The sequence below is a fragment of the Pseudorasbora parva genome, chromosome 9 (genome assembly GCF_024679245.1).
Source record: "Pseudorasbora parva isolate DD20220531a chromosome 9, ASM2467924v1, whole genome shotgun sequence".
NCBI classification, from domain to species: domain Eukaryota; kingdom Metazoa; phylum Chordata; class Actinopteri; order Cypriniformes; family Gobionidae; genus Pseudorasbora; species Pseudorasbora parva.
Genome location: NC_090180.1, coordinates 40,669,782 through 40,682,755, shown reverse-complemented (window position 1 = coordinate 40,682,755; position 12,974 = coordinate 40,669,782). Strand labels below are relative to the sequence as shown.

At 36.5% G+C, this 12,974-nt stretch overlaps 1 protein-coding gene across 1 annotated transcript; it reads right to left on the bottom strand.

The window, feature by feature from the left end:
• Window positions 1–814: 814 nt before the first annotated feature.
• Window positions 815–12,758, bottom strand: fndc7a (fibronectin type III domain containing 7a). The gene is made up of 12 exons (XM_067453301.1): window positions 12,504–12,758; window positions 11,444–11,701; window positions 8,437–8,694; window positions 7,833–8,084; window positions 7,477–7,731; window positions 7,012–7,269; window positions 5,670–5,921; window positions 5,324–5,578; window positions 4,049–4,309; window positions 3,660–3,689; window positions 3,258–3,298; window positions 815–1,471 (listed from the first exon to the last, which is right to left on the bottom strand). The coding sequence occupies exons 1-11, from the start codon at window positions 12,721–12,723 to the stop codon at window positions 3,267–3,269; spliced, it is 2,331 nt and encodes a 776-aa protein (XP_067309402.1). The 5' UTR covers window positions 12,724–12,758; the 3' UTR covers window positions 815–1,471; window positions 3,258–3,266.
• Between the last annotated feature and the right edge of the window lie 216 nt (window positions 12,759–12,974).

Here is a 12,974-nt window from a genome sequence, read left to right as displayed (position 1 = left end):
AACCTTCAATATCAAACTGTCTGACCCAGCACTTTAAAAAACAACCCAGCAAATCGATTCATGTATAAAATCCAAGAAGCTGGGTAAAAAGAACCCAGCATGTGTTCTCTATCCCATATTTATCCAGCGCTGGGTTGAGTGAAGGCTCATTTATAAAAGCTATATAAATGTACTATTGTTCTAAAGGACTAATCTAAGCCCTGTGTGTATCATTCAGCTGGTGCCGGATGAGTTAGGCCTACTTAATATTTAAGTTTAATATTAAGTTTAATATTTATGCTGTTCAAATCAAGCATTACAAATAGTAATGCTGATCTGTAAGTGCCACTAAATATGGTGTTATGTAAGAGAATATAATACCTCATGGTGTGTGTTGGTTTTCATGAAGGAGATGATAACAGCTCAAGAACAATATGACGTAGTTGTGTGATGCTATGTCTTTGAGGGATTTTGCAGCTTAAATGATAAAGTTTCCCATCTGGATTTCATTTATAAATAGATGTGCCATTAGATAGATACAAAGATATGCTGCGTCTCATGTTTATCTTCATTACAAATACAGACAATGTTTCTGCGTCATCAACTGATAAATGTGTTGTGTGCGACTGTGTGCAGAAATCTTTTCATTTATAATCCTTCACGGACAACATATTTAATCAGTCAAAATAATTAATCCATTAGCTTAGTAGCCCTAAAACATTTCCTTTAAAATAAATAAATTGTTTTAAAATTAGGATATTTCTGGAGAGATATAAGAAAACTGAAATATTAATAAATAAAAAAATATTCTCACAACGTAATGCTTCATGCTGTTTATTAAGAGTGCTAAAGGCTCCTATTGTATTGAGGTTCTCAGGCTGTGGGCCATAAGTAAACATACATATTATGCAAATTCAATGTAATATATCATCCAAAAGACACATGACCTGGGGCGGACACTGAACCTGAAACTGCTGCTGTTCATATTTCTCAATAACCTTCTTCAAAAGAGGTCCGCCCTGTATATAACACACATGACCCCAGTCATCTCCTTTGGAGGCTTTCTGCTTAGGGGACTTCCTATAAATGCTTAATGTGTTGTTTGAATCATTAGGCTATATTAACAAAGTTTTTTAACTTGTGAGATACATTTTTCTTGTGATATTATGATATTACTTATACTTATGTATATATAATTGGGCTTCATGGCATGTTAGGAAATCACAGTATAAGTGCAAAACATCAAATTAAAACAAGAAAGTGTATATATAAAATATGACACATTTAGAAATGGTTAACAATTTGATTGAAATATATTTTTTGTATACATTTTTTAAAGTTCTTAAAGATGCAATTACATTTTCACATTGAGCCAATTGTTTTTGCTATTTCGGGCAAACATTAAGAATGTGGCAAGATGAAAGCGGTGAGAAGGGAAAGCGCCGTTGTGTGTGTTGATGACGTCAGAGCTCCATTTGCTTTCATCTCTGTCCTTTAACAGAACACAAAAAAGACATGAGAACCGGACATTTGTCTTTGATCATATACACAATGAAAATGTATATGGCCTATACATCATTCATGTCACGTCAAGTCTTTAGTTTCATGTAACCATGCACACACACACACGGATGTATATATTGATCAGGCATAACATTACGACCCCATTTTGCTGCCAGAGCAGCCCTGACCTGTCAAGGCATGGACTCCACTAGACCCCTGAAGGTGTGCTGTGGTATCAGGCACCAATATGTTAGGAGCAGATCCTTTAAGTCCTGTAAGTTGTGAGGTGGTGCAACACATCCCACAGATGCTCGATTGGATTGAGATCTGGGGAATTTGGAGGCCAAGTCAACACCTCAAACTCGTTGTTGTGCTCCTCAAATCATTCCTGAACCATTGTTGCTTTGTGGCAGGGTGCATTATCCTGCTGAAAGGGGCCACAGCCAACAGGGAATACCATTTCCATGAAAGGATGTACATGGTCTGCAACAATGCTTAGCTAGGTAATATGTGTCAAAGTAACATCCACATCAATGGCAGGACCCAAGGTTTCCCAGCAGAACATTGCCCAAAGCATCACACTGCCTCTGCTGGCTTGCTTTCTTCCCATAGTGCATCCTGGTGCCATTTGTTCCCCAGGTAAACGACGCACACAAACCCGGCAATCCACGTGACCCGGCCACCTTCTTCCATTGCTCCGTGGTCCAGTTCTGATGCTCACTGTTGGCGCTTTCCACAGTGGACAGAGGCAGGACCACACAGGCCAGCCTTCACTCCTAATGTGCAACAATGAGCGTTGGCCGCCCAAGACCCTGTTGCCCAGTTCTTTTCTTGGATCACTTTTGATAGAAATTGACCACTGCAGTCCGGGAATACCCCACAACAGCTGAATAATCAGTGTTATTCACGACACTTGTCAGTGGTCATAATGTTATGCCTGATCGGTGTATATATAATGTGCAAGATCCTATTGTGCATAAAAATCATGTTTTTCATGAAAATCTCTTTACTGTAATCTGTCCTGTTCTGAGTTTGTTTGTAATTGTCATTATCGATGATCCTAATCCTAATCATGTATGGACACAAATATGATTAATTTACTTTAAAATCCCCATAAATTGAAGTTAGGTTAAAAACTAGTTTGTACTTTGTTTCATATACATACACTTTGAAATATATATATATACTATGCAAAACAGGATTTCTTTTAGTTTTTTCAGGTGACAAACATTTTTGATAGACTTATCATTTCTGAAGAAGTTTGACTAAGATGCACATCTGGGGCCAGTTGCATAAAAAAGTTACTACGATAAGACTACGTCTTAAGAACTAGTATGACCAACTAGCTTAGTTAGCAGTGATCAGTTTTTGGTATCAAATAAGATCAATCTACATTTTTATGTAACTGACTTAAAGTTTTGAACAGTCTTAAAGAACCAAAAATGTAATAACTTGTAAGACGAATCTTAGCAGTTTATGCAACTGGCCCCTGGATTCTCAACAGTGAAAGTGTCATATTTTATTGTTACCAACTGTATCAATAAACCTTTCTGAGATGTCCACGTTGACATGATATGCTTTATCTTAAGGTGGACACAAAGGCCTCCAGTTTCAAATGCCCTGGGTAAATCTGTCCCACGAGACTCTGCATCTGTCTGTGTGTGTGTGTGTGTGTGTGTGTGTGTGTGTGTGTGTGTGTGTGTGTGTGTGTGTGTGTGCGTGTGTTAGTGATGACAGTAAATGTAAACGTTCATAATTTACATGCGATCACTCACAATAGGTTTCTAATCCACGCTCCTCCGGCCTCGATGGATCACTGCAGATACACAAAAAGAGCAGTTATGTAGCCCTGAGTCATAAGGAATGTGTAAAAAATAATAATAATAATACAAAAATAATATATATATATATATATATATATATATATATATATATATATATATATATATATATATATATATATATATATATATATACAAAATAGTCATAATTTAATTAAATATGTGAATACATAATACTAATATGTTAATGTATTCATATTTTATTTAAAAAATAAAAAAACCCAGACAACCCAGACAACTTCCGGCAAATTTAGATTTGCTCTGCAACTCAGTTACTGAGAATGGTCTGGTTTTAACCATGCTATGTTTCTAGATAAATTTAATGCAAATACACACCCATTCCCACTGTGTTCCCAGAGCAGGATACTGAAAGACAAGGAAACATGGAAATCAGTCCATTAAACTAGCAAAAATGGATTCGGACATGCCCAGTGCACCTGCAACATGCACTTCAGACCATGTACTCAGATATTCACAATAGGGCCCATCATCTCCAGTCTTTGAAATGCCTTACTGTAGCTCAAGCACTAGCAATGTCAAAGTCATGGGTTTACATGCATAAATGTAAATGAATATTTTTTTAATTATATTGTATGTCATTATACAATAATACATTTTTGTTTATTTCTGTAATAAATATTGTATGTCATTATACAATTATAAAATATAAATGTTCAAATTTTTTCACAAGTCTTTGGAAGATATAAAGCGACATCTGTTTTTACCTGAGTAGAGTTTTCTGGGGCAGAATGTGACCTTCGAACCCTCCTGTGTTAGGGGGGCGACCACGACGCTGTACACTTCCCCACACATGATGTTGGAGACGTCACATGCGGTAGCCCCTTGAGTAGTGCTGCAGGTGTAGTTAGATCTGGTACCGTACAGGTCGGCTGTGTAGTTGTACAGGCCAGGAGAAGAGCGCCAGTACACCCGCAGAGTGTTGTTCGCCATGCGGTAGAGTTTCACGCTGGTTGGACAACACGCGCCTGAGAAAGGTCACAAGTAAACGAAATGAGATGGGAAAGGTGAAGAAAATAAAGGGTTAGTAAACCCAAAAATTAAAATGTTGTCATTAATTACTTACCCTAATGTCGTTCGACACCCATAAGACCTCTGTTCATCTTCGGAACACAAATGAAGATATTTTTGATCTGAATCATGAATCGATACACTGAATCATAATGGTTCGAAACTTTTTTTGAAATCGGCTCATCACTGTATAAGTCGTTATTTAGTTGTTGTTTTTTTGTGCACAAAAACTATTCTCGTTGCTTCATAAAATTATTGTAGAACCACTGTAGTGAGATGGACTTTGTAACGCCGTCTTTAGTGCCTTTATGGGTCTTGAGAGAGGAAATGACATTGAGGTCAATGAAAGTCTTTCTGAGCCATCGGATTTCAACAAAAATATCTTAATTTGTGTTCCGAAGATGAGGTTTTACGGGTGTCGAAACGACATTAGGTAAGTAATTAATGACAGAATTTTCATTTTTGAAAATGAAAATGAAAAGTGCAAAAATTACTCTGAAAAAAAGTTTGCATAAATCATTCATAAAATCATTATTTGAGGGATTGTTCACTAAAAAAAAAAAATACTATCCCTCAAGTTTTTCCAAACCTGTATTAGTTCTGTTGAACAAATATATAGATATTAGATATATAGATATTCTGAAAGGTGTAACGGAGGCCAGCCAGTAGTTGCTGTGTTGTGTTTCCTTAAAATGCGGTACATAAGATGTCTTATTTTCTGTCATTTATTTTCCATTTTAAATATCACTTAGAAAATTAAAAGTTTTTTACCCCCTCTTTTACCCCTTCTTTATACCCCACCATAGTATTTAAGAGTATAAGGACTTTTCAAGTCTGTTGGTTTTTAAAATTTAAATAAATAGAAAAAAAAACACCAGGTTGATTCAAAAGCACCTGTTAGAGTAAATGACCATTAACAAATTATGTAGTCACATATGTTAAATTTGTCATGAGAAAACCACTTAACTCACTTGAGGAGAAACCTTGGTAACTGCACTCTGTTTTATGTCCAGTCATGCTAAAAGCCTCCAGTGATACATTGTAGCTTGTGCCACATGTGATGCATCCCAACAGGCAGTGGCTGTCCATGGTGTGACATTTGGCATGACCTCTGGGGGACGTCAAAGACGTGACATAGGACTGTGCCCCAATGGCAGTCGACCATGTGACGTTCGTCATGGACTGGGTCACCTGTTCAACAGTCAGAGTTTCTGGACAACAGGGTCCTAAAGAGAGAGAGGGGTCATTTTTATATGGCTGGACCATTTTTAACTATAAATATCTGTCTCCGGATGTTTTCCATCTTCACTACTGCACCTGTTTCCAGCGGAACGGAGTAGCTGGGAAGACTCTCTCCTGCAGCGGTGGTGGCGAAGGCGCTGACCTCATATACGGATCCACAGGGCACGCTTATGTAACAGGAAGTGCTGCCGGAAGAGCAAGTGAGTGTGTCGGTGTGACCTATGGCGATCACGCTATAGTTGGCCTGAGTGTTTGTAGCGGTCCAGAACACCTCCACCATGGAAGAGTTCACCTGAGTCACGTTGAGGATCACAGGGGGACAGGGAGCTAAAAGAGAAATAAGCAGCATTTCATACAAATGGATTCCATGTTACAGTGATGGTATCCTATACTTGGCAATATCATGGTACTTTGAATTATACCATGGTACTGAAATTAATGTCCCATTTTATAAGGCTTTGCCTTTGTTTCCACATTTTCTGTCAGAGTCTTTCATTCTTTTACATTATTATTTTAGGAAAGCCTTTAACTTAAATTTGTTTTGTTTTATTATTAATAATTCTACCTAAGTTAATGTTTTATAAATTATTCTTTATATTTATTGTTTATATTTTTTAATGACTATTTTTGGAATGTGAATACAATACAAATAATAATAATAATAATAATAATAATAATAATAATAATAATAATTATTATTATTATTATTATTATTATTATTATTATTATTATTATTATTATTATTATTATATAGATGGTTCCAAAAATACCATGGTACTGCTATACAACAAAACATGGTATTGCCTTGGTACTTTTTGTATATTATGGCATATTGCACACTATCTTAATTTTTGTTTTCTTATGTAAAGTGCATTAAGAATCTACCTTTAATGGCACTATACATGAAAAACAAATATTCTTAAAGTTTATATAAATATCATTATTTTTAATAATAATAATTACTACAACATTGCATTTTGGAAGTACTTTGAGTCCCATGTAAATAAAATAATAATAATATTTTTAGTAGTAGTAATATTAGTATTGTGTTTACATGGTACTCAAAGTACTTCAAAAATGCCATGTTGTAGTAATTATTATTAATATTTTTAATAATATTTATATTGTTATACATTTGAATGGTACTACTATGTATAAAATGTACAACAAAACATATACCATGTACCAATGCTACTACTACTACAAAAAAAAAATATTATTATTATTGTATTTAGATGGGACTCAAATTACTTCCAAAATGCCATTTGTAGTAATTATTATTATTATTATTCATGATGTTTATATACATTTCAAGAATATTTGTTGTCATGTATAGTGCCAGTATATACCATGGCACTGTTTTGTATGAGGCATATTGCACACTAGTGTCATGTGCAAATGAGCAATTTTTGTCTACCTGTTCGCCGTTTATGTGCACTACAGGTGTTGTTGCATCCCTGTATCTCACTGCAGGGCCGCACCACCACGCTGTACAAACTGTCGCAGGTGAGATCAGACAGTGCGCACACAGGAGCCGTGTCGTTGCAGTGGATCCATTCACTTCCGTCTGCAGCGATCGTCTCGTATAACTCAGCTCCTCGAACTGCTGACCATGAGATCTCTAAAGTTTCTGTGGAAATCAGTGACACGGACACATCCTCTGGACAGCACGGGACTGGGGGGGGGGGGGGGGGAGTTGAGAGAGAGAAAGATGAGAGAGAGAAAGTTTCTCATATTTGATTTTACTTCATACAAGCTTAGATTTATTTGTATAGCAAAACTTTTACATAAGTCAAATATTAGCGTGTGTACTTACTTATGTCTTATGACTTGTATTATGTCTATATTATACATAATATATAGATCTGTGTAAAGTACAAACTTGTAGTATAGTTGACTGTTTGTCCTGGTGGACTGGGCCCGGCCTGGTTGTAAGAAAATACGCTCGAGAGGTACATATATCCGCACTTGCACTGGAAATAGCAGGCCCTGCTGGTGGTGTTGCAGTTTTCCTCTAAGCCATCATCGCTCTTCACGTAGGCGATGTAGTAATCCACCCATGGAACCTCAGACCACATGACGGAGCAGTTCCCTGTGGTCACCTCCTCAATCCAGACCGAGTCAGGAGGACATGGGACTGAAAATGATTCAAAGAAGATGACAACCAACTGCACAACTCTTTATAAATGTGTATGTGTGGTTTGCATATGTGTGCATTCGTGTGTGAGTAAATTATACAGGTCAGAAGGTCCTCTGGGTGTGAAGGGTCACTGATTCCGGCCTGGTTCGATGCTACGACGGTGATGCTGTGGTTCTGGCTGCAGCTGAGGGGACTGATTATGCAGTAGAGGTCTGAGGAGCTGCAGTTCTGGCCTGTTGAGCTCAAAGCAATGTATGTGTTGGCGCCATGTACTGACTGCCAGTTCACCACCAGATCGATAGAACGACCCGGCGTCAATTGAACCTGCACATCTCCTGGGACAGGAGGACCTTTAGAGAGTAGAACAGATAAAGAAAACTTGTGAATTTAATGATACAAACTTTGCAGAGCTTTTCTTGTACATAGAGAAACACTTTGGTTAAATGAAAATGAAAATTGACCCTTGTGCATTCCCAGATGTATATGACTTTCTTTCATCACAGAGATTTCTAGGAAAATAATCCATCTCTGTCAATCCATATAATGCAAGTGGATGGGTCCCTCAGAGTTAATGACATAAATTTCTTTTTTGGGTGAGCTAACCCTTTAAGTCTTGCTTCTTTCAACAACAACAAAATCATAAAAAAGACAAGTGTTTTACTGGAATATACCCTGTTTAAAATTCTCTAAATGAGTACTTACGTGTGATTTGACTGATGGTGGTGTAATCTCCTTGTTTACCATCAGGATCCCAGGCATTGCCCATGATGGAGTAGGTAGTGCCCGGCTGAAGGCCACTAAAGGTAATGTTGGTCTCAGAAGTGTTGAGTCTGACCCGTGTGTCTGAACCCTCCATGATCAAGACCAAGGTGTATAACACAGCATTGTTCACTGGATTCCAGTTGATCACAATGGCGTCACTGCTGGGGGAGCTGGAACGGAGATTTGGGGCCACCAGCACTGCAGAGAGAGAGAGCAAATAAATCAAAAATTTCAACTGGACAGAAGGAATGGAAAGAGTTCACACAAAAATGAAAATTCTGTCATCATTTACTCACCTTCAAGTCATTCCAAACCCATTAGACTTTCGTCCATCTTCAGAACACAAATTAAGATAGTTTTTTTAATTAAATCTGAGAGCTTTCTGTCTCTCCATTGACAGCTACACAACTGAAACTTTGAAAGTTCATAAAGAGATCGTGCAACTAATCCATATGAATTGAGCGGTTTAGTCCAAATTGTCTGAATAGATGGGATAGCTTTATATGATGAACAGATTGAATTTAGGCAGAATTCACATTTAAACAATCATTAACTCACATATCAGTTGTGGTAAACAGAAGATCAAGCATGTTCGTTTGACACGCAAGAACCAATGAGGTTCATTCTCGTGTTACGCAGTACGTATGAGCTTCCTCAAGAACCAATGAGGTTCATTCTCGTGTTACGCAGCACGTTTGAGCTTCCTCAAGAACCAATGAGGTTCATTCTCATGTTACACAGCACATTTGAGCTTAAGCAAGAACCAATGAGGTTCATTATAGGCACATCTAAGCTTTAGCAAAAACCAATAAGGTTCATTCGCATGTTACGCAGCACATTTGAGCTTCCTCATGGACCAATGAGGTTCATTATTGTGTTATGCAGCACGTCTGAGCTTCAGCAAGAGCCAATAAGGTTAATTCTCGTGTTACATATTTGAGCTTCAGCAAGAACCAGTGAGGTTCTTTTAGTGTGTTACGCAGCAAGTTTTTACCTTCCTCAAGAACCAATGATGTTCATTCTCATGTTACACAGCACATCTGAAAAAGAACCAATGAGTTTCCTCTTGTGTGTTGCGTGGTTTGAGCTTCCGCAAGAACCAATGAGGTTTGTTCTCATGCATCAAGCATGGTCAGTTGAGCTTCTGTTTATGTTTGCTGATCAATGTTTATACGGCCGTCAGAACCATTGTTTGCGGGTGGAACAAGACCCACAAGGCAGGGGAGGTAGGGCTATGGCTTAGGTGTGTTTTTTAATCTATAATTACCATGAGTCTCTATTAATTTGATAATATACTTTATTTTATGTTTACTACTAATACTTATTCAGATTTGAAGGCAATATAAACTTGTCTTACAAACATTTAATACATGAAAAATTAAATCATTTGCTTTAAAAGACTTTTTTAGTCAGTGACATCCATGCTAGTTTCTTTGCGGGAGGTGTAACTTCTTGTAATAAGCGTAAATTTGTAGTGTGGTTTGTAGTACTGAAGAATGCAGACATTCAATTTTCAACAAGACAGGTTATTGCACTTAGTGTAAATAGACATTATTAAATAATAATGGTTATTAATAATGCACCAGAATGGCATTTTTTTCTGGGGGAGGACCCCACCTAAACAAAACAATCGAGTCTTTATGAACTTTTTGAAGTGTCAAAGTAGTTGACACTACTAGGTGCGTAGACTGTCAATGGAGGGACAGAAATATCTGATTTCATTAAAATCATCTTTGTTTGTGAAAATGAACTAAAGTCTTACAGGTTTGGAAGGACATGAGGGTCAGTAAATGATGACAGAATTTTAATTTGGGGGTGAATTAACCAAAAGTCGGAGAGCATCAGCAAATGCAAAGACTAAACAATTACTTCCCCTGGTGGTGAGTTTCGATCATTAAAACTAAAAAAATCCTGCCTCAATTAATACAAAAATTATGAACCATTAGTCGAATTAGTGTATTGTGATATGTGCCAATGATTTTTTTTGTTGTTGTTGTTGTTGTTTAAATATATTATTTGATTTAAAATGACACTAAAATATCTCATAGGAAGAGATATAAAAGCTTGAGATGAAAATGACCTGCAGTGTGTCTGTAAGGTGAAATGGGATAGTGAGAATGTTCTGTTGTTCTATATGAAACTTTATGAAATCCATCCTTTTTATGTTAAGTCAAGCCATTCCTTAGGGAGAGGCGACATCCTAGTTCTCATGGTTTATCTTTTCATACAGTTTTGGGTATAACGTCCAACTAAAGATGCAGTTACAGTCAACAGTTTGTAGAGCCAGATGTACCAACTATCCACAATAGCTGGACTAAACAATACTGTGTTATTGTTACAGGTTTTAAATACCAATTCATTGTCGACCAAACAGGGACCAGGGCTCAGTTTTCATTATTTTCAATGGTGTGTAGTCTATAGTAAATTAGCTTTATATAAAGATTTTGGTTGGAAGGATACACAGCACACTTTTTATTTAAGCTTTTTGATGTTATGAAATGGGTTTGAGGGCAAAACTTCATTCATAACACATATTATGTAGTAAAACTGTTTTGATTAAAGATTGCATGACACAATGGTTTTGAATAATGTATACTAGTTCTATTTTATTTATCTTGCAATGCAAATATTCACTTTAAAATGTTTTGCTGGTTTGAGCTGGCCACCAAGTTCAAGTGGTCAGACTGGTCAACTGGTCAGTCTGGTCTGATTTGATGGTGTTAAGAGGGGTTTTGGAGCTGGTTATTTTGGCTGGTTAGGCTGCTAAATCAGCTAAATCATCTTAATACAAGTTTCCCCAGCACACCACCCTAGGCTGGTTCAAACTAATTTTTTTTCTGCCACAAACATCAGGGATGTGAGCTCTTTTTTAAGCATAAAAAGCCCATATATTAATCGAAAGGCATTTTTAAATCAAGCAGAAGATGTCAATTTACAGTCAGTTTACCTGTCTTAGTGCTCACGGGCAGAGAAGGCTGACTCCTTCCCCCAGTGTTGACAGACATCACGCTGAGGGTGTATTGGATATAAGGCAGCAGATTCATCACTGTCCCGGGGGAAGTTACCACTGGGGTTTCAGAGAAGAACCCATCCTCGCTCTCTGCCCGGATGATGTAGCTGGTGGCACCAAACACTAGACCGAACTCCACCGTGATGCTTTCACTGCGTTTGGAGTAAGCCTGCTCAATGAAGGGAATCTCAGGAGCTGATGGGACACAATACAAAATAATAATAATAATTATTATTATATAAATATTGTAGTTATTATTAATTATAAAGAATAATAATAATAATAATAATAATTACTATTATATAAATATAATAATTATTAATATCAATAGCTTAATTTCTAGAAATAAATTATTATTTTTTTATTTTACATATAATTTATTGTTAATTTCATAATGATGGTAGATCAAAGCACTTATTTTAACCATTTGAATTTAATTTGTACAGAATTTATCATGAGAGATTGCAACTTAAAGTGCTTTATGAATAAATGTAAATTGTGCCCTTAATGAAAATTGTGACTCAACGTGTTTATACATTTGGTTCCAACAATAGTGAATATTATATATATATATATATATATATATATTGAGATTATATTATATATATATATATATATATATATATATATATATATATATATATATATATATATATATATACATACACACACACACACACACACACACACACACACACAGAACGTAATTTGTTCATTAGCCTAAATAATTTAAAATAAGTAATACAATTATACAAAAATTAAAACATAATCGGTATTACAAATTCAATATTTTTCATATTAATTTGAATATTTAACACAATTTAAAATGTACATAATTAAATTAATACTTCAAATATTGTTATTTTTAAGAGATCAATTAAAAAGTCAACTTTCTAAGACCACAGATAAAGCCTTTTGCATCGGCGTCAAGATTGAACTTTTGATTTGTAATTTATCATGGTGGCTCGTGTCCAACGCCAGTCAGAGGTCACCTCACCTGTAGTCTCCTCCGTTTCGGCGCTGCTGAGCACGTTCACCGCGTTGTCCATGGCTTCGACCCGCATCCTGTACACAGTGTTTGGGGACAAGGAGCTAACAGAGCCCATCACCGTGCTGCCGCTAAACTGCGCGAACACCGACGGCTCTGGGGAGTTTTTCGGCGTGGCGGTGATTTTGTACGAGCTCGCGCCGGTGTGTCCGCTCCAGCGTACCGTCATGCTTTTAGAGGTGACGGTGAACACGGATAACGTGATGTCTGCAGAGAGAGAATAGCGTAATAATCATAATACTGTTTTTTTTTTTAAATCATTATTGCTAAAAGATGAAAACACAACCAAGGGCATTCCACATAATGAGTGCCTTGTCAATTTTTAAAAGTAGATTTTTATATTTTAAGATATGACATGTTGACAGTTTTGTGGTTACTTTATCCATTACTATTGTGTATTTAAACGATAATTTAATGCTA

Excerpts from the sequence above, each read along its gene's own strand:
- fndc7a (XM_067453301.1), bottom strand. The coding sequence starts at position 12,723 with ATGACGGTACGCTGGAGCGGACACACCGGCGCGAGCTCGTACAAAATC. Across the intron at positions 5,922-7,011 it reads TGCACATAAACGGCGAACAG|CTCCCTGTCCCCCTGTGATC; the intron begins GTAGACAAAAAT and ends TTTCTCTTTTAG. Across the intron at positions 3,690-4,048 it reads CCCCAGAAAACTCTACTCAG|TATCCTGCTCTGGGAACACA; the intron begins GTAAAAACAGAT and ends CTTGTCTTTCAG.